This window comes from Pseudonaja textilis, chromosome 3 (assembly GCF_049901715.1).
Source record: "Pseudonaja textilis isolate UNSWEBS1 chromosome 3, rPseTex1.2, whole genome shotgun sequence".
In the NCBI taxonomy this organism is placed as follows: Eukaryota; Metazoa; Chordata; class Lepidosauria; order Squamata; family Elapidae; genus Pseudonaja; species Pseudonaja textilis.
The window spans coordinates 178,220,142-178,245,268 of NC_141992.1; the positions used below are offsets into that span (position 1 = coordinate 178,220,142).

Sequence of the window (25,127 nt, forward strand, 5' to 3'; positions counted from 1 at the left end):
CTCTTTCATAGATCAGTTGTAGAAGTTCTCATTCATCCTTTCTATGAACCCCAAACTAATAACAATACGAATTTATTTCATACTGGTTACTCTGTTTTGTATTCAATCTGCATTAATTTAGCAACAAATCACTGTTTGATTCTACCTTCTTGTTTTACTACCTGCTGTCTCTCATCTTTGCACATCATCCCTTTGTTCTTCTTCTCCTTGGTCTGGTCTTTTGCCATTTATACATAACTTGCTAATTTTTTTTTCTTATAACAGCTATCCTTATCTTGGATACATCATTTTCTATATTACTTGTTGTATTATACAGCCGTAATTATTGCAAATTATTTGGGTCCTCAGCCAACAAGACAATATCATCTTTGTACAAAGATTCACATCCTGACCAACTCACTGCTAATGACATCAACATTTATTTGTAAATGCATTAAATAAAAAAGGGGGAAACACACATTCTCATCTTACTCAACATCCAACTATTTACTAAGTTTTCTATTTATTCTCACCCTTGCTTTCTTATCCTGTATCATTCTTACTGCGTTCAGTAATCAGCCTTTATCTCTATAGTCATTTAAAATGTTCCAGAATTCCAGCTGATTTATTTTGTCATATACTTTCATTAAATCAGCAAACATAATTTTCTTGCTGCATTCATGTGGTTATTAATGACAATTTGAAGTGCAAAAAAGTCTTATATCCATCACTATATGGCATAAAGCTGTACTGCGTTTCCTAAATTTTAGTCATTGTTACTTCTCATACTTTTTCTAGCAGAATTCTACCAAACAGCTTCCTAGGCATACTTCGCAAAATTAATCCTCTGTTGTTTTTCACATTCACTCTTGCTATTTTCTCTTTTTAGAAGGGAGCAAAAACAGCATTATTCTCATAGTCAAACACTGTCTAGCCTGGAGATTTAATAGTTGTCTTCCATTCTTATGCTAATCAGGTCTAACCCTGATTTATTTTTCCAAAATTAGCCAAAGTAAGCTAGATGCTCCCTCCTGCTGTGACCTAAATAGAAGCACAATACAACATTATGACTGAAAACCGCAGCAAATAAAAATTAAATCCCAAGACTGCAGATTAAAAGTCTCATAGCGTAATTGGTGAAAAGTCACATAGAAATAGCTATGTTGTAGTTATTGGGAGCTGCTTCCAGATTATCATTCATATAGCCATACTTTAAACTGTAAACAATTATTTGGGTTGATACATTTAAATCTATTTTGGAAGAAAAATATTGATTTATTTATTACATTTATCATTCTGAAAAAGTTTAAAATGTTTAAAAAGAAAAAAAAATCTGAGAGATAGATCTCGAATGAGATTCAAGACCAATCATTCAGATGTGAAAGGACCTAAATTCAGATGATGTTCTACTTTTTATCTATCCAGTGTTGCAGTACTGAAATATCTTCAAATCTTTACACTGGTCCAAATTAAGTTGTTAGCTTGAGAACTATTAAGGAACAGATCTCATAACCTTTGCTGAATGGGAAATGACCAGGAGATTTCAGGCCTGAAGGATTCCACTGATATAGAAAGAACACTTTAAGAAAAAGCTATGGCAAATTACTCTGAAATTCTTCCCAAGTATGTGAACTTGTTCAGGTTGTCATCAGAGGTTTATCTTGGACTTGCGGTCTTTACCCTTTCAAAGAAATATTTTTGTTCTATTTACCTGTTCTTATAGGTAAAAGGTGGAATCAATGACTTGTGTTCCTTTTATGCTGTCATTTTTATAGATATTTGTGCAGCTTTGATTGCAACCCTGCTACAAAATGTACTAGGAAGGGAGTTATTATCAGACATATTCAGCAGGCTGGCAAGGTTTGAGTTATTGCTTACTCCACATGCCAGCCCTAGTAAAGTCAAACAATGTGCCTTGATTTTATAATGAATAGCATTTTTAGGATTTTAGAGTTAGACCCTGGTTAATACTAATTAAATTTTGGGGATATCCTTTTGCATTTGCAAACATAATTTGCAAAGTCTTTTTTATGTAATCAAATGTGTCGGTCAATGTTTTAAATAATGAAGAGATTTTTTGGTTGGATTTAGCTCTGTTAGAATCTAAATTTTAATCTTCATTTGAGATGAAATGTAACATGAGCCATCTAAGGCCATTCCGTTCTTCAAAAGTTAAGGGACTCTTTAGGTACATCATAATATGGCTCAGGGAGAAGATTAAATTAGAAAAGAGCCAGGAATGAACTTAAGTAAAAGTAATTTGGACTCCAAGCAGTGTTTCCAGCTCATATTTTTCTTGTTGGGTTCATTAAACCAGCACATATGAATCTATCCATCTCAGAAATATTCTACATAAAATATTGGATTTCCTTTGTTATTTCCTTAAAATATATTATTTCTTTTTAATCCAACAGATTATTGTATGGGGAGACTATGGGCGTATGGATCATAAATCCTTTATGGGAGTGGCACAGATACTTTTAGAAGAACTGGACCTGTCCAATATGGTGATTGGCTGGTTTAAACTATTTCCTCCTTCGTCCCTAGTAGATCCAACTTTGGCCCCTCTTACAAGAAGGGCTTCCCAATCATCTCTCGAAAGTTCAACAGGACCGTCGTACGCTCGCTCATAGCAGCTGTGAACTCTATCATAGCAACCAGCGTTACAAAAAAAAAATATTTAACAGGTCGCAAGCTCTGGTAACACTGCATGCTTAATGTTGCGTCTTTGGAGCCTGTTTCTAGGGCTAGAAAGCGATCCTGTATTCTCAGAGGAAGTTGCACACATTGTGCTCTAAAGGAAGTCCTCAGGTGAAGGAGTGGAACTGGAAGAACTGAATGGTTTGGAGTTCAGTAACACTCAACTTTTAATCCAATTTGAAGCCATGGATTAAACTAAAGAATCAAGTTGTCTCATACAACAAGAATCCCTTCAATGGCACGTCTATTTTCTTGTTTCCTTTTCTTTACTGGCCCTTTCCTGCCCGCACCCACCCAAGCCTGGTTATGCCACAGATATATGGAACTACCCAAAGAAGTCGTGCTAGAAGAAAAAAAGAAAAGTGAGCTGTCATTGCATTCATTAACAGCAGAGGAAACTTGCCTTATCAGAAAGCTTGAAGACTTAGAGTGGCAGGCTTTGTAACCCCGGCTACTAATCAAATCCAGCGTGGACTAATTGAAAAGTAAAATCCTGTGGCTATACTGTACTGTATGAATTAAAGACACTTTTTTTGCATGGACACAGATTATGCTGAACATTTAAAATTATTTTCTTGGGGCTGCAACTTGCAAAAAAAAAAAAGAATAAATCAGCCATTTTCAACAATTTATATTATTTTTAAAAATAAATTTCACTAGTGCATGGTTTTAAAAGGGAGAGAATGCAACAAGGTGATAGACACACCAAGTTATCATTCTTTAAACCAATCATGGTCTGTGTTTTTGCAGACAACAATGACAAATTAATAATTTCTAGCAAATACTCAAATTATGTTTATGTGACAAGAAATAAATGTAATATATTAAATTTATTTAAATGTAAAAGGTACAAGCCTTGTAAAGTTCAAAATATGTGCAAATTGTACACTTCTTTCCCTTCTTGTTTCCCCCATCCTCCTTTTGCCCTCTCGTTGCTGTCCTGGCTCCCAGGACGATCATTATCCTTCGAAATTGCTACTTTTTGACTTACTACTACTCTCAAGCTCCCTATTTGATTCAGGGATACAGACTGATTCTGCATTTCTGAAATCTTTGAGAAAAAAATTGTTTAAGAACTTTTTTCAAGCATGTTGAAAAGAATTTTGCAACATGGCTTGGGGAGTACCTTACAATAATTCAGCATGTATTTGATAACAAATTGAACTTTTTGCTGTTTATTGTACAGTGCATGAAAAACTTTTCCCTCTCACCTTCAAATTGAATTCTACAGCAAAATACTGGAATCATGTGGCCATTTGTAAAACGTCTTCAATAAATTTGTTTTCAGCACCAGCATCATTCATTCAAAGGTTGAAGTATCATTTCTAGATAAAGAAATATCAGAACAGTCTTGGTAAATATCAGCATCTTATCACTTCCATTGAGCCAAATAAATTGCTACCTATTAAACTCTTCTGTTCAGTTTTCATAAACTGGGATGGGAAATCAGTGAATATGAACTTGACATTCAAGTCATAATTTGAGCTGCAGTCCTGTATCTACTTAATATTTCTATTAATGGGAATCACATGCCCAAAGAGATTGCAGGTTTTTTTTAAATTCTTAAACGCCTTAAACAAAGTACATAACATTTATTAATTTTGACACCCATCACCAAGAACCTAAAATGCACATGTTGCAGGTATTTGAAGAAACAAACACCTGTTTCCTATATCAGGTAATTTAGGGTAACTGGAAATGTGGATAATTTTAAGTCCAGATCTCATTTTTTTCCTGATAAAAAGATATGTACCTTGTTCATGTTGAAGTATATCATTCTTTTTTTCCTGTATCTTTAGATGCCTTACAGACCTATTGTTTAATGATGAGACATTGCAATAATATTTTAATATGTGCAACTATTAATTTAAGGCCATACTCATGAATATTTTACTTTGTATTTACATATCCCTGTATGTACATGAATTATAGGAGGGCAAAAGGAAAAATGGGTATACTGCCATTTCTTTTATATGGATCAATTTTAAAACAGAACAGAATTCCTTCAGGGTTTGCCCATGTTCCATGCATGAGTACCATTGAATGTGAATGGAATTAATACAGTCAAAAAGCTTGGTGAATTGTACCCCTGCAGTGATCTCAAACAGCACCTGTATCCCAAAAGGAATTCTTGTTGACAGGAGTTCTGTTTACATACCAAACCCTTTTGCATTCACAAAAGAATTACCTAGATAAGAAGGATAATTGATCTTTTACAAGATTATGTATAGGTTAATGATGATCGGTTAAAAACATATTGACTGAAATAATTTAATCACCTGTGTATGAGCAATCAATGACTACTAACACATGCATTAATCCCTAAAAATAAAACAAAAACATTTTTAAAGTGTACGGCTCCTTTCCTGATACTGTGATATGCACACTTTATGCATATTCCTATAAAAATATTTCTAATTCAGACAAGGAAGGCATAAAAATATGGAAAGTGTGTATGTAACTGGTCATTATGCAGTATTTATTTTTGATTGTATTTTTTTAAATATTCACATGTCTGCAACTCTACTTATAATTTAGTCATGTAAATAGCATACTTCCAGTGACCACAGCTGTCTTGTACATAGTCTGTTTTAAAAGTAACTGGAATCAAGGTTGGGAGAGAAAAGGCAGACAAGGCCTTTTGATGAACACCAATCAATGTAAATCAAACTCATTCTGGTGATGGTATTTAAGACTTTAAATAAAACATGTTTCTTTAGATAACTTGTGGTTCTTTTTATCATGTATATATATTTATACATGAATTTATAAAAAATAAAAATTGACAACCAGCATGGTAGTATTTAATATGCTAGAGTAGGAACAGTGGGACACAGATCCTTGTTCTCAGATGGCTGGATGACTTTGGCCCAAATGGTCTTACTCCTAGTTCCAGGCAAAAACCATCTGTTAAAATGGAAAAGCACCTACCAACCTGTCTGTAACTTCAATAAAGGGGCCACCAGCTGCTGTGTGTTGGTTTGGGATGATGATTATGTGGGATCTTATTACCTGGATTATGAGTACTAGCCACATTAAAATGCTTTCTGATTTACTTATATTGTTAACCCTGAGAAAAAAACCTAGAAAACCATTAGGAAGAAGACCTAATCTCAACTTAGACTCCCGAAAGCTAATTTGATGTATTGAACTATATGCTACCTGGTTATTTGAGAAATAAGTTAGAGATTGTTGCTCATCCTGAATCTTTTTGCTCTTGAAATAGCTTGGGTTTGGTGACACTATTAGTTTAAGGCTAATTTTAAAATTCTTTTTGCTAAACTCTTTTAAAGTATGTCTAGACTTTCTTTGATTTTCTTTGAAGATGTTTCACCATCTAAGAAGCTTCTTCAGTTCTTTTAAAGTATTTTTTCCAAGAAAACTTCCCCAAGATAGTTATCTATATACAGGGGTGGGATTCCAAATTTTTAACAACTGGTTCTGTGGGCGTGGCTTAGGTGGTAGGTGTGGCCTGGTGGTCATGTGACCGGGTGGACATGGCTTGGTGGTCATGTTATTGGCTTGGTGTGGCCAACTCAATATTACTCACATCGAGGCATGCATCTCCTCGCTTGGCCTCTCATGACTGTGGGGATGCTGCAACAGTTGTAAGTGTGAAAAAGGGTCATAAGTCACTTTTTTCAGTGTCATTGTAACTTTGAATGGTCACTCCACACAAGCAAAGTACCAGCAAAGAAGGAGAAAAAATTCCAGTGACATTCCTGAAACAGGAAGTCTAGTTCTGCCAAGAATGTAATAAGGGTTAACGGAGAGGCAGTTTCTGTAAGCAACACCAGAATGTATGTTTCCTGCCTTCCTTACAGGATTAGGCCAGTAATTTCTTCTAACAACCAGTTCTCCAAACTACTTAGAATGTTAACAACCGGTTCTAGCAAATAGGTGTGAACTGGTAGAATCCCCCACCTGTCTACATATACTTGATTTCAGCCTTCATGCTGATTGAGGATTATGAGTTTTTATTCAATACACCAGGAGGACATAAAAGTCACAGATAATTTCTCCACTTGACTTTTATTTCTGCAGTTTTCCTATCAGGGTTTATTTTGCCTCTATGATTACATACAAGACCCAGATATATAGTCTGATATAGTGACTTATTGGTAGCAGCAATAATATCCCACACAATCTAAGACCAGAAAGTACTTCCATAAGATTATGGAAAAAATATATATATTCTGGTGCAACAATTGCTTATATAAATAAATTTAATAGAAACACAAATTCTTGAGATACTCTCCTTTATTAAGAAGAAAAAAGCTTTAGCTTTTAGTGATTCATCATTTAAGCCTATCCATATGGAGCAAAGATACTTTCAAAGGATGAGTCACTAAAAGCAGTGTTTCTTATGACCACGCTTAAATTATCCTACTTCGGACACATTATGTAAAAAATCTATGTAAAAAATCTAGCTCTCTGGAAAAGGCTCTAATGGAAAGAAAGAGAAGAGGATTTCCAGCCGCAAATTGAGTAGACTCAGTCACAATGGGGTTGAGTGTACAATTTAGAGACTTGAAAGACCAAGGTAGACCAAGATCATCATGGAGAAACTCTTTGTGGGTCTGTAGTCAAACCAATTCAATGACACATATGTGCAATACCCTTGAATCTTTGATCAAAGCTGAGGTTTTCACAAGATTGAAAAATATATATTGTTAAATAAATGGCTTTTGAAGCAATAATAAAAGTTCTTTGCTGAGTCATTCAAACCTTCATCATCGCCCATTGGACTATTGCAATGTGCTATACAGGGGCTAACCTCAAAAAGTCTCTGGAAACTTCATCTGGTGTAGAGTATAGCTGTCTGAGCCATACTGGGGGACTAGAGAATGAAGAATATATCACTGCTCTATGAATTGTACTGGGTACCAGTTTGCTTTTGGGTCCAATTCAAGGTGTTGGTCATCACCTATAAAGCCCTACATGGCATTAGAGCAGGTTACCTACAGAACTGGCTTCACCCCATCACTTCTTCAAGCAGGGAAGGAATGCTATAGACCCCACCTGCCAAGGAGTTTCATCCAGTGGAGTCTAGGTAGAAAGCCTTTTCCGTCACTGCCCCCACATTATGGAACACCCTGTCCCCAGAGGTGAGGGGGGACCCCACTCTCTTGGCCTTCTGCAAAGGGGTCAAAATTTGGTTCTGTGGGGTAGAAGGCACAGAGGACTATGCAATCATGTAATAATGAATGTTAAATGGCCATCTTGGAATTTTTACCCTTTTGAAGTTATGAGATTATTCTATAAAGTTTTTTTTATAATTTTAACTTAATTTTAGTTATATATTCTCTCCTTCCTTCCTTCCCTCCCTCCCTCCCCCACCTCTCTCTCTCTCTCGTGGCTCTATTTCCACCAAGAACAAAAACCACCTTCCCTCTCACTCCCATAACAACTCCAACATGCAAACAACTCCACCACAGCATTGACCACACCTAGCTACTTTTTGGCTTGATTTTTATAGCTGCTCGTTGCTGGATGCTAACAGAATGTTGCTATTAAGGAAAAATGTATGAGCATAACAATATGAATATAAAAGTGCTAAGTAAAGAAGAAAACCTATTATTTGAAGTGTCAAACTGAAGTTTCTTTTCTGCCACTTGCAAACTTAGCAAAAAAAAAACACCAAAAAAACCACTAGTCAAAATTTGAATAAGTTGGTTCTTATCTCATTTACATTGGCACTGAAATGCCACCGATTTGATTTTCAGTAATCCTGCAGTTTATGGCCTGCTTCTATATGCTCCAGATCCTGGGCTGCTTGCATAGGGTCTGATTTTCAAAATTGGTGGGTTTTTTTGAAGAACTGTATAGTTATATTGGATTACTAAGACTATTATTAAAAGTCACTGCCAGTTATTACAGTCAATAATGGGTCAGAAGCATGAGGGCCCCTCAAAACCATCCATTCCTAAATGTTATGAAGTAAAAGGAAGAAGGGTTTGATTAGGCAATTCCTGCCAATTTATTTACCAAGACACTATAGCTCAAGGGTGTCAAACTCACGTTGTCATGGCGGTATCACATGATGTATCAGGACTTTCCCCCCTCTCACTAAACTGGGTGTGGGTGTGTCCATCACATGATGTATCCAGCCTACGGGCCGGGAATTTGACAGCCCTGCTATAGATACTTCTGCATTGCAAGTCTGCAATGCTGCTTAAGACCAAAAGCTAATCAAAACAACCATGTTTTCTCTGGCTATTAGGTGAGTAGAAATGCCTTGGCTAACCAGTCCTCAGCTATAGTCCAATAACAAATTGACTCAGCCTGCAGTTTCATGCCAAAAAACCAAAAGATCTTTCCCCACAGTAATATAAAGTAAATTGAAAGCATCTTGTCTGGCCACAATGGTGGCCTGACATTTCTGCATTCTGGTTTTCTTTTTGTAGCAATTGAAAGACAATGCCAAAGAATAGAAAGGACACACAACAGGGATGCAACTGATCAGTGGGAGTCCCAGTTTTCTCCCTTAGATGATTGGAATTACATGTGATAGTTCTCTAAGAACTTGTTATCAAGCCAGTCTACTTATAGATAAGTGGCAGAGGTAGTATTCAGCAGGTTCTGACCAGTTCTGGAGAACTGGTAATGGAAATTTTGAGTAGTTCGGAGAACCAGAAAATACCACCTCTGACTAGAGATTTTACAGTATCCTTCCCCTGTCACGCCCACCAAGCCACGCCCACAGAACTGGTAGTAGAAAAAATTGAGTCCTTGTATTACTACAGATCACAGGTGGTATTCAGCAGGTTCTGACCAGTTCTGGAGAACCGGTAGTGGAAATTTTGAGTAGTTCGGAGAACTGGCAAATGCCACCTCTGATTGGAGATTTTACAGTATCCTTCCCCTATCATGCCCACCAAGCCACGCCCACAGAACCGGTAGTAAAAAAAATTGAATCCCACCACTGGTAAGTGAGTTCTAGTATTGGTTTCACTGGGTCTAATTTATTAAGAGAAGGAGCCTCAGCCAAATGTATACTCACTGCTTCCTGACAAATAAGGAAGCTGGAAAAAACTAAAGAGTATAGCCCAGGGGTCTTCAAACTTGACAGCTTTAAGACTTGTGGACTTCAACTCCCAGAATTCCTCTTCCAGTCATGTTAACTCAGGAATTCTGGGAGTTGAAGTCTACAAGTCTTAAACTTGCCAAGTTCGAAGACCCATGGTATAGCCAATCCTTGTTTAGGGACTACAGGTAGTCCTCAATTTATGACCACAATTGGTACAGAAAGTTCCACTACTAAGCAAGGCAGTTAAGTAAGTCACATCTAAACTTACCACCCTTTTTTGCTGCAATAATTAAGGTTGTTAAATTAATCTGGTTTCTCCTATTGACTTTTGCATCTAATACGCTGTCTAAATGCCTATGGAGATTCTCAGTCATCCAGGTCATGGTTCATCCTAAAGAGGCATTTTTCAAGAGGCAACTGGACTTTCTGGAAAGTCCAGTTGCCTCTTGAAAAAAGCACCTTTGGGACAGTGGTGGGATTCAAACATTTTTAATCCCGGTTCTGTGGGTGTGGCTTGGTGGGTGTGATGAGGCTTGGTGGACATGGCATGGTGGGTGTGGCAGGGGAAGGATACTGTAAAATCCCCATTCTTTCCCCACCCCACTAATCTGCTTTCCAGGTCTGTTCTCCTGTTTAGGGCAACAAAAGGAGACCCAGCCAATCGGCTGGGACTCAGGAGGCAGAAAATAGATGGGGTGAAGCTAGTCAGAGGTGGTATTCTGAACTACTCAAAGTTTCCACTACCGGTTCTCTGAACTACTCAAAATTTCTGCTACTGGTTCTCCAGAACTGGTCAAAACCTGTTGAATACCACCTCTGCTTTGGGAGAAAGCTGTCTAGGAAAGTCTCAAATGGCAATCACATCAGACACTGCAACAATTATAAATACATGGCAGTTGCCAAGTGCCCAGATTTTGATCACGGGATGCTGCGACTGTCATAAATGCAAAGATCCATTGTAATTCCCCTTTTTCAGGACAATTTGTTAATTTTGAATGGTCACTTAACAAAAGGTTGTATGTCGAAAACTACCTGTATCTTGGTGACCTTTTGCAAATATGACTGTAATAACAAGTAAGTAAAAAAATCATTTTCCAACCAAAGCACACATTTATGACCAAATTTTGAGCACCTGACAACAAGGCATGCTAGAGTGAGAGTATAGAGTGGCATAGTTGTATGAGAGAATTTTACCTGAATGAGGCAACAACCAGCACATTTTGCTTGCCAACCTCGTCGTTGGATTGAAACGCAGTTACTAGTTGAGCAATGTGTGTATTCCACAGTGGACAAAGGGTTACTGGTAAACAGCACAAATGCCACATTTGAAAACTGGTTGCTACTGGGCCATAGAAGTTGAGTAAATAATTGATTTCACAGATACGTGTACATAAGACTGCTCTTTTCGATTTGTGAGTCCATTTCAGGCAACAGATTGTGTGAAGCTTTGTAATGCTTTACCAATCTCCTTATCTGGAAGGCCGTTGAGAGAAAACATGGAACCAAATAATGTCAGACAATGTCAAAACTCAAGGAAAACAAAAACAGCAGTGAAACAAACCTATAGCATGAATCTTTCAGGCTAGCAACAAGACACTCCAGCAGTCAGAGGTTTGCCCGGAGGTGTGCTAGTAATTTGGTGTAAGAATCATTATATCAAGTTGAGCAAGTGTGTGTGTGTGTGTGTGTGTGTGTGTGTGTGTGTGTGTGAGTGTATACGGGAGAAAATCAATTTATTGCTAGGTGGACTCAACACATCCCAACAAAACCTGATTGATGGGCCAAATAAGAGGAAAAGCAATTAGGTATAGTGTGCAAAAGGGAGCTTTAATTTATTTAATTTAATTTAATTTCTTATCTTCAGTAGCAACAATGTCTGCATACAGCACAACAATAAACCATACCACATTCTAAAAGCAACCTTCCACATCTAGACATACTAATGGGAAGGCAGGCAAGCCTTGTTTGAGTTTCTTTATTTACAGAGAAATTTTGAGCAGAAAAGCCACAGTTACAAAAAGCACCTGATGAAATATGCTGGCTATTATTTTTTCATTGCAGTGAGTGATATATTTCACTCAAAGATGCTGCATCTTTGGAAATGCTAAGCTAAGTAACTCTGCCATCTGGAGGTTGAAAGAAGGCCCATGTCTGTATAAAACTGGGACCTTTTTTTGTTATTGTTAGAGAGCATGAATTTTAGATTAGTACAGATTTTAAAGAATGTATGAGAAGCATCTGGAGGATGTTAATTACTATGAATCACACTATGTGCCTATGTGAAGAATATCTTGATAAACTTAAATTGAATAATGTTTTTTATAGATGTTGCAAAACTGAAACAGATCCATATCTCTAATAAAAAAAAATATAGAACGTGGAAGGATTTTAATTTTATTGTATTAGAGATTGACAAAAACTTTGTGAAAAACAAACCCTTCCCAGAAATGAAATAATTTTCATTTGTTTACACATATAACATCTTATCTTTCTCAGGTTTTTTTTTATTAAAATCTATAAAATATTCCAACAGATAAAGGGAGCAATAACATAGATTACTAGTTTCATAAAATAGAACAAAATGGATCAATAGACAATCTCCTGACATCTCCCCCACTGTTGTTTAGTTTTTCTAGTGGTCCTATGTTTCAAGGCAAAATGTATCTCCAAAACAACAAAAGCAAAGCTATTTTTCTCTTGTTGAAAGTCCTGTGGTGTTTTTTCCCCACAAGAGGTCTGCTCTCTGCTATCTTTCAACAACAAATATATCTCTTATTCTGGTATATAAGTTTCATCTTACAGTTAAACAAAACTAATTAGCTATTAGAGCCCATTAGTTAAAATGTAGACTCCTGTCAACACAAGAGAATGGCCTTGATGGGTTTCTTCAGCCTCATAAATATGCTTTAAAGGAAATATATGCACAAATTAATTATTGTGAAATTCACATTGTTTTCACATTTGAAGAGTTTAGCCATCATTATTTCCTGGATTCAGTGGAGTTCAGTGGTTTCTTTCTACATATTTCTATCCTCAAAACGCTGCTATAGAGCACTGCACACCAGAATAACTAGACACAGGGACAGGTTTTCCCCGAATACCATCACTCTGCTAAACAAATAATTCCCTCAACACTGTTCAAGAAGTTCAACAGTCTGCACTACTATTACTATTAATCTTTTCATCACTCCCTATCACCGATCCCCTCCAACTTGTGACTGTATGACTGTAACTTTGTCGCTTATATCCTTACGATTTATATTGACTGTTTCCTAGTATGATTTGATTGCTTATTGTACCCTATGATTGTTATTAAATGTTGTATCTTATGATTCTTGACTCTTGTTGAATGTATCTTTTCTTTTATGTACATTGATAGCATTTGCACCAAGACAAATTCCTTATGTGTCCAATCACACTTGGCCAATAAAGAATTCTATTCTATATCAATTCTCCCTAGGTTTCTGGTTGTGGAAAGGCACCGCTGGACCAGGAGGCCTTAGGTGGAGGCAAATGTGCTTCTTCCTCTCTTGAATTCTAAGACTGGGCAGCATAGTCCTGTTGGCTTAGGTTCCACAAAGTGGTCAATATCAGCTCCCAAAGATAGATAGGACTATCTGAAGTTGTTATTACAGGTAGTCCTTGACTTACAACCATTTATTCCATTCAAACCATTCAGGGGCACTGAAAAAAAGGGACTTATCACACTTATGATCATCACAGCATCTTCATGGTCACATGCTCAAAAATTCAGACACTTGCCAACTGCTATGGATTTATGATGGTTGCAGTATCCCAGGATCGTTTTGATCACCTTTTGAGATCTTCGAACAAGCAAAGTCAATGAGGAAGCCAGATTCACTCAACAATCTTCTTTCTAACTTCACAACTGCAATGATTCACTTATGTAACAGTTGTGGCAAGAAAGGTAATAAAATGAGGCAAAACTCACTTAACAGCTGTCTCGCTTAAAAATGGAAATTTTAGGCTCAGTTGTGGTTGTAAATTGAGGCTTACCCATGTTATTATTTCTACTATATGCACAACAATGTGAAATCACAGCTGCCATTTCTTTAACTGGTGTTGGCATTCATATGCATCAAGTTCTTCCCACAAATCTAGGATATCATAATACACCAGGGTAGTATATATCTGGATTCAAAGAGTGTGGCCTTTTGTAATTGACAGATAGAAAGTTTGTCAACGTGCAGATTTTCGAAGTGCCGTTCAAGATTTTATGTTATGGCACCCAGTGTGCTGTTAAATATTGCAGCCACCACAGTCAGTTTATTTTCATATAAAAATGTTTGTGAATAATCTGAAACTTTATGAAGGAATAGATTAGTTGAAGAGATTAGGGACATCTGACTTGGACGTAAGACTTGGATGTTGGAAGTTGTGGGTGCTTCATCACTGAAGGTTTTTATGAAGAAACTGGACAGTTGCTTGTCTGAAATGGTATAGGGCAGAGGTGGTATTCAGCAGGTTCTGACCAGTTCTGGAGAACCGATAGCGGAAATTTTGAGTAGTTCGGAGAACCAGTGGTAACCTTCTCCCAGGATTGGCGTGGGAATGGAGATTTTACAGTATCCTTCCCCTGCCACGTCCACCAAGCCAAGCCATGACCACCAAACCACACCCACAGAACTGGTAGTAAATTTTTTTGAATCCCACCACTGGTATACGGTCTTCTGCTTGAGAAAGAGTTGGACTAGAAGACCTCCAAGGTCCCTTCCAGCTGTATTCTATTCTGATTCTGACTTATTACGTCCCATAGGTCTCTTGGTAAATGTATAGAAGATTAAGAGTCATCTTACTGGTGAGTAGGGCAGCAGATACATTTAATTAATTAATTAATAAAAATTAAAATCTTAGTTTTGTTGCAGCTGGTCAGATGAGTCAGGAATTAGAACAAAAGTTTAATATAAAAGTTACTGATTTATGAAAATAGCTGAAGGGAGAAGCTCTCAACAATCCTTATGTACTTCTGTGTGAATTCCATTTATATGATCCATCACTACAAGCCTGTAGCTTGAGAAGCATGTTAGGTCTGTCATTGTACAGTTATTTGTTCTACTAGCTGACTTTATTGTTTATACAGAGCTGGAGAAATACCTCTGCAAAATAACCATGTACAGCAGGGGAATGAGAAAGAGAAAATGTTAGAGGTGGCTTTTAAGTGTCTTATAGTACAACTAAAATCCATTAGCTAACATATGTTTGGGGACAGGAGGCCTGTCACACATCAGTCAACAGCCAAGTATAAGATACAATCTTCTACCAATCTAATTTATGGCTTGCTGCCCAAGTGTACAAGAATAGATGGGCAGCTCCTACATATGCCTTATACATGGGCTTCCTATCATCAGTCTAGCACAATAAATAAAAATTAGTGGTAACTATAGTCATAATAAGGATCACCTTGGCAAGCAAAAATAAATGGATTTCCAATCATTGATCAAAACTAACTGCCCTAAGTTAGGCTTAGGTTATTCAAAGTTGATAAATCTTGCAGCCTGTCCATTTTCTATTAATTTTGACGTTTATTTTATCTTATTTGAAGTAGTTTTTGTACAACACTTACAGGCCATGATTCCTAGCTAGCGCAAAGATGTACTGTGTCAGTATTAGTCTACATATTTATTTCTTGCATTTATATTCCACCTTTTAATTAAGAGTTTTCTACAGCATATTTAACATAACTCGCCTTTATCTTCATAACAAACATAATGTAGATTAGCTTGAGTGAAGTTGACCCTCTGTGTGTGTGCGTGTGTGTGTGTGTATACCATGTATGTACACACACACACACACACACACACACACTAAAAGTATAGAGAGTACAGTAATAGTCATAATACAGTATAATACAATACATAGTAGCCTCAAGCAGTTTACCTGTGCTATTGTATCTCAGATGCTAAATATTTTCAACATGCACCTAAATTATGTCAAAGTCAGTGCCTGCTTGATTTCTGACTTAAGCAGGTCCCTGTTTGGATGAAAAGGTTGAGTAGGGGAGCTGGCTTAAACCTCTAACACCCCAAAGCTGATATGGTAGATCTCAACTTACAACCACTTAGCGATCATTCAATGTTGTAACAGATTTCCCCCCAAAGCTACTGTTAACCTGGTTTTGAAGTTACAGTCATTACAGGGTCATTCTCCCATTGTAGCAGACCTCCCTCCCCCTAGTTTTTCCCACATCTCACCCCTCACCTTAACCTTCCTCCTTCATCTTACTCTCCTGGACTTTGATGAATCAACTACCATCCATTTATAACATGTTCTCTCTCCATCTAGGTTTGTGGGAAAGGTGCTCATAGGATGTGGTCAAAAAAGTCAATGCAGTGGCCAAAATGGAATTGTCTGTTTGCTTGTTTTTTAATGTGCTGAAGAAGGGCTATTTTGGTTGTATCAAGATTGTTCCCTCTGTGGATGACAATAATCATGGAGGAATCCTGGGTGCCTAAAGCAGGAACTGAAAACATCTCTGCATTATAGGATATATTACAGGGAAAAAAACTTCTGTATCACAGAGAAATCATGAAAGCTTTTGATCCTCTTTACAAAGACATTCTATTAAAAAAATGTAGCAGCATCTTCCTATCTGCCTGCAAAACAACTGCAAATGTTCTCATGGTATGACTCACCTTTCAGGACTGTGCTGAATAGCCACACACTGTGTTCCATTTCTTTAACAGTTCCCTGATTTGCTCTTGAAAGAGACTGTTGAGCATTGACTCAGCACCGAAGATTTACATGACACAAATATCTAGGTGGAATATCTGAATAGCAAAGGCTTCTCACAGTAAATGCCTTCCAATGCCTGGGATCAATCAGCTATATCTAGGAGTGTGAATGTTCTCTTTCCCCTAGACCAGGTGTCCAATCTTGGCAATTTTTGAGGCTTGTCGGCTTCAACTCTTAGAATTCCCCAGCCAGCCCGAAGAATGGCTGGCTGGGGAATTCTGGGACTTGAAGTCCAAACTCTTAAAGTTGTCAAGGTCAGATACCTCTGCCCTAGACTCTTCTGCTTAGAAGACAGCTGTGTGGCAAAAAGAGATACTGAAGTCCACAAAGCATTCTAGATAGTCAATATAAACAGGATTGGATTAGCTCAGGTGTTGCCTGCTTAATGGCTTTCAGATGTGTTGAGGTGTTGAGCTACAACTCCCAATTCTCAGCCAATAGATGGTGCTAATAATGGGAGTTCTATTGTAATATATTTGAAGGGTAATAATTTTAGAAAGGCTATTTTAAGTTGTTTGGTTGATAACGAATATGGCTGAAGGACACAAAGTAGTATGCTGGATGATATGAACTCAGATAACTTCATCTTGATCTGATCTTGATTTGGGGTTTTGATTGGGACATGAAGTGGGTCCCCCCCACTGCAATGCCTTTCCCTGATGCCAGTGTTGATGGGATGCTATACTCAGGAGTAGAACCTCATTAAAACAGAAAAGAATTACTCAGCTTGGGAAGACTAAATACAGATGCTTTGAAAGTCTTCTTCTGAATATGTGCAGACAAGAAAATAAGTCACAGCAGTCATTAGCCTATCTCCAGCAAGTTTATTTCTCTACCCCTTTGATGCAACTTTTTAAATTTAAAATTACTCAGGACTATGATGGCTTGACCTGCCTTCCCAACACAAGCTGACCACACTGCTGGTGGCAGAAGTGGCAGTTGTTGCTAGTCACAGGACAGGTACAGACATGAGGAGAGGAGACAAAATGGGGACACAAGCAGAGAAGAGAAGAAAACTTGTCAACCTGTGGACAACCTGCTGGGAATTAGAAGTGGTGGTGCCAACATGAGATAAAATGTATAAGCTACAAAGAGAATTGTTTAAAATCAGGGTCATTAACAAAACAACCATTATGCATAAAACAGAGGTTCCTAATTTGTGCTTGCAAGTAAAAAAAGAATTTACTCATATTCCTGTCAGAGAAAGTAGAACTGAAGGAGTTGCCCTTGTGAGCGTCTTCCCTCAAAATGATCAAGAAGGTGGTAGTAAGGGTGATTTGGTCCTCAGATGACAGAGATCATATATGCTAGTGAACTGAATGCAGAATAGGCTTTTTAATGTAGAAGATGGAAATCGTATTTCAAAGAGTCCTAGTGGCATCTATGAGATGGGCAAATGAGATCAGAGTGACAAAAGGAGTCTTGTGACCCATGCCTCATATAATGTTGCAAGCTTCCCCCAAGGCCGGGGAGCTTGCACAACACTGTTTTTCTAATTTGGCTAAAAATAGTAAAATCCTAGGGGGCTGCTGAGGGAGCTGTGGGTAGAGCCACTTAAACAACTTTGATTGAACCCCAAAAGCTCACCAGAGATGCACTTAGTGCATGATATACTAGAAAAAGGCAGAGGTGGTATTCAGCAGGTTCTGACCAGTTTTGGAGAACTGGTAGCGGAAATTTTGAGTGGTTCAGAGAACCAGCAAATACCACCTCTGACTGGAGATTTTACAGTATCTGTTATGTCCGTGGAACTGGTGGGGGTTCCCAACCAGGTCCGCTGTTTGAGCGGGAGCACCAGCCGCTCCCATTGGTTGGCTCCATTTGACAGTCGGCTATATAAGCTGGCTGTCGGGCAGAGCCAGCCCGTTGTCGCCCGCTAGTCTGCAAGTTAGCAAGCAGACGCGACAACCCTTTATTCCCCGCAATAAAGCCTTGTTAGTTGTACGCTCTGGTCTCATGCCTCTTCCTTACCATCGCTCTACAACACTGGCGACGAGGATGGGATGGTCGAAGGCTAGCCAGACGCGTCTATTCAAAGAGCTGTAAATCACTGAGAGTGAAGTCACGAGCGCTGTAGCCGCAGCCACGCAACGCTCACAAAAGAGCGCGAAATTCAAACCACCATTACTTGAGCCGCAGTCACTGAAACGAGCCGCCGGCACCGTAATCGGCCGCCAACGCTCACTAAGAGCGTGAAATTCAAAAAAGAGCTACGTAACCCAGAGAGACAGTCACAGCCTGCGCTCTTTTAAGAGCGCGATTTCAAAGACGATTGAAGAAGACGAACCCGACACTTTCCACGATGAATGCTAATCCGCCATTCCCGCCATTCAGACCAAACGAGGAAACGTGGGACTCCTACAAGAATCGCTTCAGCCATTTCCTCGATGCCATCGGGTTAGCTGACGCTGCGGAACACAGAAAGAAGTCTTATTTCCTCAGCTATTGTGGGGCCGCCGTTTTTGACACCGCTACAGCGTTAGTCGCACCACGCGCCATCAGAAGCATCCCATGGGATGAGTTACAAGAAATACTCTCCAATCACTATGTGCCAAAACCATCCCAGATCGCTAGAAGGTATGCCTTCAGAATCAGGAAGCAGGCAGTGGGGGAGTCGATCAACGAATACATGGCTGCCCTGAGGACAGCTGCCTTACAGTGCGGTTTCAAAGAATATCTGGAAGACATGTTGCTGGACCAGATTGTCTGTGGGGTTAGAGACCTGAGACTCCAAAGACGTCTGCTGGCAAAAAAGGACTTGAATCTGACCCTAGCCATGGAGGAAGCCCTGGCTGCTGAGCTCTCTGCCCAGTCAGCAGCTGAGATTCAGGGCACTCCATCAAAGCCCAGCAGTCCAACCGTCCATTCTGAAGAAGTGCTCAGTGAAGAAGACCCCACAGACTCGTCAGATATTAACCGCCTTAAACATCAGAAGCCTTCACAGGTAGGAGCGGGACAGACAAACAACTTCAAACAACCACCCTTGTGCCTAACCTGCGGAGGCTCCCACTCTAGGGTATCCTGCAGATTTAGAAACGCCATCTGCCTGAACTGCCAAAAGAAGGGCCACCTCGCTAGAGTATGCCAAGCAGGGTGCTCCTTGCCTCAAAGACCTCCACCACCGCCTATTTCCCAAAGGCAAGTGGAGGACTGCTATACCTGCTACCATGCTAACCATACTTCCCAAACCTCCGATAAAATTAAAATTTCTGTTTTCCTAGAAGGTAAACCCTGCAGGATGGAGGTAGACACGGGATCTGCGCTCTCAATCATCTCCTGGGATACTCTGAAGAAGATCCAGCCCAGACTGTCAAGGAAACAGCTCCAAAGATGCCACCTGACACTGCGGGACTACCAGGGCAAGAACATTCCTGTCCTCGGGAAAGGCAAGTTCCTCGTTCAATTCCAAGCCTTTAAAGGCCATTTGCCTTTAGTGGTTGTTAACGGTGCCCTCCCCAGCCTGTTGGGACTTGATTGGTTTCCTTCCCTTGGCCTTAGTGTAACTGGGATCCATGCTGTCTCAACTTCTGACGTAGATACATTATTTTCTGATTTTTCTGATGTATTTAGCAGCGAGCTGCGTTGCTATTCGGGCACCCCCATTTCATTTTCCGTAGATCCCCAGGCAATTCCTCTCCGCCTTAAGCCACGCAGGGTGCCTTTCGCCATCCATCCTAAATTGGACGCAGAATTAGACAAACTACTTAAACAAGGGGTGTTAGAACCTACTGATTTCGCCAAATGGGAGACCCCCATAGTCACCCCACTCAAGAAGGATGGCAGTTTAAGAATCTGCGCAGACTATAAAACCACGCTCAACCGTTACTTACAGGTCAGCGCATACCCCGTCCCTGTTATTCAGCACCTCTTACACACATTCGAACCCGGTACCATTTTCGCCAAGTTAGATATGTCCCAGGCATACCAACAGTTCCCTGTTGATGATCAGACAGCTGAATTACAAACCATAGTCACTCATAGAGGGGCATTCAAATGTAAGCGCCTCCAATTCGGGGTCAGTGTGACCCCGGGTATTTTCCAGTCACTCATGGAACGGATCCTCCAAGGTCTCCCAGGAGTTGTTCCGTATTTCGATGACATCTTAGTCTCAGCCACGAGCCAACCTCAACTCATTCAGAGGGTCAGGACAGTGCTAGAGAAGTTTAGGCAGCATGGCCTCAAACTTAAAAGGGAGAAGTGCGCCATCGCCACTAGGCAGGTGGACTTTCTGGGTTATAGGATAGACGCCTCCGGCATCCACCCAATCGAATCCAAGGTGAAGGCCATCCACGAGGCACCCACACCAACCAACAAGACCGAACTACAAGCCTTTCTGGGGCTTCTAAACTTTTATGCCTCATTCCTCCCGCATAAAGCATCAGTCGCTGAACCCCTACATAGACTCTTAGATAAAGACTCACCCTGGCATTGGGGACCCAAGGAAGCCCACGCTTTCAGATCAGTTAAATCATTACTCACATCGGAAGCGGTTTTAGTCCAGTTCGATCAACGCCTTCCTCTGGTCCTGGCTGCTGACGCATCCCCTTTTGGGATTGGGGCTGTCCTAAGCCACAGACTCCCCAATGGTTCCGAGGCACCAATTGCCTTCTTTTCTAGGACTTTCTCCTCGGCAGAAAGGAACTACAGCCAAATCGATAAAGAGGCCCTGGCTGCGGTGGCTGCAGTTAAGAAGTTCCACGAATTCTTGTTTGGCAACCATTTTGAACTTGTGACTGACCATAAACCTCTCCTAGGACTTTTATCTGGAGACAAGCAAACCCCGCAGGTACTTTCACCCAGAATGACCAGATGGACTTTGTTTCTGGCCGCCTACTCATTCAAGTTGGTGCATCGTCCTGGCAAGAACTTGAGTCATGCCGATGCCCTCAGTTGCTGCCCCCTGCCAGTCCCAGTCGAGGACCCTGCACCAATTCACGCCATCTTTGAGGTCAACGAACTCAAACTTCCAGTGACAGCCGAAGACATCGCGGCACACTCCAAAAAAGACAAAATAATCACCCAGGTTCTGGACTGGGTGGGAAGGGGGTGGCCGGAAACTCAATGTACAGTTGACTTTGTTCCCTTTAAAACCCGCCAGCAGGAACTGTCGAGGCTACAGGGATGTCTATTGTGGGGCACAAGAGTAGTCATCCCAGCCACCCTTCGAGTACCCATCCTGAAGGTGCTTCACGAGGGCCATCCGGGCATCGTAAGGATGAAGGCATTGGCCCGCAGCTACGTTTGGTGGCCCGGCATGGATGCTCAAATCGCCAACTGGGTAAGCTCTTGCCAACCCTGCCAAGAAACCAGGGCTGCCCCGCCCGCCGCCACGCCCACCAGGTGGGAAAGTGCTAGTGCCCCTTGGTCTCGCCTGCACATCGACCTGGCTGGACCAGTGCATGGCAAGACTTTCTTGGTGGTCATGGATTCCTACTCCAAGTGGATTGATGTGGCCTTGCTTCCCACGACCACCACCCAAGCAGTAGTCAAAGCCCTGACACGTTTGTTTGTCACCCATGGACTTCCAGACACGCTGGTGTCTGACAATGGCCCGCAGTTCACGTCATGTGAGTTCACTATGTACGTGGCTAATTTGGGCATCAGACATGTCCTTACAGCTCCCTTTCACCCTGCTAGCAACGGGATGGCAGAGAGAGCGGTAAGGTCAGCCAAGGAGGCGCTCGCCAGGTTTGGCCAGGTAGACTGGCACTCTAAACTGTCTCGTTTCCTGCTTAGCCAACACACGACGCCCTGCACCACCACTAACAAATCTCCCGCTGAACTGTTAATGGGGAGACGCCTTAGAACCACCCTGGACAGGCTACACCCCCATTACTGCCCAGACACCCCTTTAGGGTCTGACAGTCTGGTCAGAGACTTTGCCTTGCAAGACCTGGTGTACGCCAGGAACTATGCAGGGGATCCTTTGTGGGTACCAGGTCAAATCGTGTCAGTCACAGGTCCAAGGTCCTACAGGGTCCTCCTGGAAGATGGACACCTGTGGCGAAGGAACGTGGACCAACTCAGAAGGCGGCGTGCGACTGATACCAACCCAACCCGACCTGCCAGCGCCAACGTCTCCCTGCCGGTGCCAGACGGAAGCTCCCTGTGGGACCCGGTTTTCCCCGACGAACAGGAAGGTCTACTGGAGAGCCCGAGTTTCCGGCCAGGGTCACCGACTCAGCAGCCGAGCGTTCCAGTTTGCCAACCGGACCACGAGACTCGCTCGGGTCAGCCCGAGCAAGGGGACTCGCCGACCTCACAAGACACCGCGCCTGGGCAAGCCCATGCCCCGATGACCGCCGAGGCTCGTCCCGAAGGCCTGGACTTGTCACCAGCCAACAGTCCACCCGAACTACGATGCTCTGGTCGCCAGCGGAGAGAGCCGGCTTACCTGCAGGACTATGCGTGTTCCCAGCTGGGGGAAAGGAGTGTTATGTCCGTGGAACTGGTGGGGGTTCCCAACCAGGTCCGCTGTTTGAGCGGGAGCACCAGCCGCTCCCATTGGTTGGCTCCATTTGACAGTCGGCTATATAAGCCGGCTGTCGGGCAGAGCCAGCCCGTTGTCGCCCGCTAGTCTGCAAGTTAGCAAGCAGACGTGGCAACCCTTTATTCCCCGCAATAAAGCCTTGTTAGTTGTACGCTCTGGTCTCATGCCTCTTCCTTACCATTGCTCTACAACAGTATCCTTCCCCTGCCATGCCCACCAAGCCACGCCCACAGAACTGGTAGTAGAAAAAAATTGAATTCCCCCACTGGAATAAGGGTGTCAAAGTCGATTTTGTTGAGGGCCGCATCAGGGTTGTTTTTACCTCAGGGAAGAGTGGGTGTGGCCAGGGTGGGCATAGCCAGCTCAACATCACTCATGTCAGGGGCCCTGTGGAGGCCCAAGCACTCTGCCAGTGAAAAAGGGCTCCCAAGCCCCATTTGCAGCTGCAACAGCCTCCTGCAAGCTCCATTTTTTCTGACAGAGGCACTGTAGGTCAGTCCTTCGCTGTTTCCAGAGCAGCCCCGTGGGCCAGATCTAAGAACTCTGGGAGCCAGATCTGGCTTCTGGGCCTTGAGTTTGACACCCCTGTTCTAGAAGAAATAATACCAGAAATACCAGGATTACTAGAGCTGTAGGCTAGCCTGGGAAGTTGGAAAGATCCTTCAGGAAGGCAATAGAAAACTACTTCCATGTTCTTACCAGGAGACTTGATATTATGCAAAAGAAGTTTTGATGTTAATGGGCACTATTTTTTTTAAAAAGAAAAAACAAACTCAGACAGGAGATGGGAATGGTTATAGTGGCTGGCAAGCCAAATGAAACTGCAGAGAGACACCATCATTTACAAACCAGACTTTTATCAGATATGCATTGGGCTAATATATATATTAATCAGCTGGAGGTTAGCTGAATTGATGTACTTTGCTAACTGAGGCCTCTTCACAGCAGGCCAGAAAAGTCTGCATTGGCATTGCAGAACAAATGATGGAAAATGTGAAGTGGCTGAGAGCATTAGATGTTCCAGACAGAGCTTTCTGGAAATAATATTTCAGGACAATCAAGTAGCTGTATTAATGACAGGTAATGGAAGAGATCAGTTTCTCAGAGATGCATTAGCTATGCATTTTAGTACCAGCAAACAGAAAGATCTATATATTTTTCCACATCATTCTGGTAGTCTAAAAACTTAAGCTGGGTGTTGTTTTCTCCACTGTTTAATTTTATTAAGGAGCCAAAACTTCACTTCTTCATTGCCTTAACCCCCATACTTTCAATCTTGTGAAATATGTTTTTCCCTAGAATGTTGAGGTAAACTCTCTAGATGTAGGTTCCTCATGGTGGCTGAACAAGTGGAGCCACCTGTCTGCTATGAGCCATAATCTGAGATGACTTGTACAAATCAGGTACAGGTCTGAAATGGCCTAGATCAGTGTTTTTCAACCTGTAGTATACATACCACTGGTGGTATTTCAGTACCTGGCAGGTGGTATGTATACCATAAGTTGAAAAGCATTGTTAAAAAGTGTTTTAAAAAGTATAACAGTGTAGCAGAGGGATGAGCTGAAGCAGCAGCGATGATGGGGAAAGATAAGGGGACAGATAAGGGGACGGAGAAAGAAAGACGAGGTTTTTGTGAGGAAAGCCTGAGGGAGAAAAGAGTGTCAGAGTATATTCATGAACTGGAATAGAGTATGGTAACAAGGTCAGCCAATGAGGACTGTTTGGAAACTGAAACTAAAAGTAACCCAGGCATGGCTCTATATTAACCTCTGCAGCTCTAAAGCTATGTTAAGTTCTGAGTTTGTCTAAAGTGAAAGAGAAACTAACTTGCTTGCTTGCCTGGTGAACTAAAGTGAAACTGATGTCTGTTTCTGAGCTCCTGAGTTGCTTCTCTTCTCTGCACTTGTAACATGTCTACTTCTGTATGAGTTTGCTCCCTGTTGGAGAAATCTACAACTGGTTTGTAAAATTTACTTCATGTGTTTATAAAGAAGCTAAATGAAGCCTCAGCCATCTATATTTACTTTTCTGGTGCTGAATTTACACTGCAAAGCTCTGAACAAAGGATAGAAATAAATACAAGTTTCCCATTAAAAATGTGGTAAGTGGGTGTACTTTATCACTTTTTTCCTTTTTTTTTGTCATCAAGTTTTTGAGACCTTGCTAAGCCACTGG

At 41.0% G+C, this 25,127-nt stretch overlaps 1 protein-coding gene across 32 annotated transcripts in view; it reads left to right on the forward strand.

Moving 5' to 3' along the window:
* RIMS2 (regulating synaptic membrane exocytosis 2) overlaps positions 1-3,969 on the forward strand; it is a 279,536-nt gene extending 275,567 nt beyond the window's left edge. For all 32 annotated transcript variants that reach the window (XM_087931589.1, XM_087931590.1, XM_087931593.1 and 29 more), the window contains one exon: positions 2,394-3,969. In XM_087931589.1, the coding sequence (XP_087787715.1) occupies positions 2,394-2,612 (219 nt within the window). In that variant the 3' untranslated portion in view covers positions 2,613-3,969. The remainder of the gene's footprint in view (positions 1-2,393) is intronic.
* Positions 3,970-25,127: the final 21,158 nt, after the last annotated feature.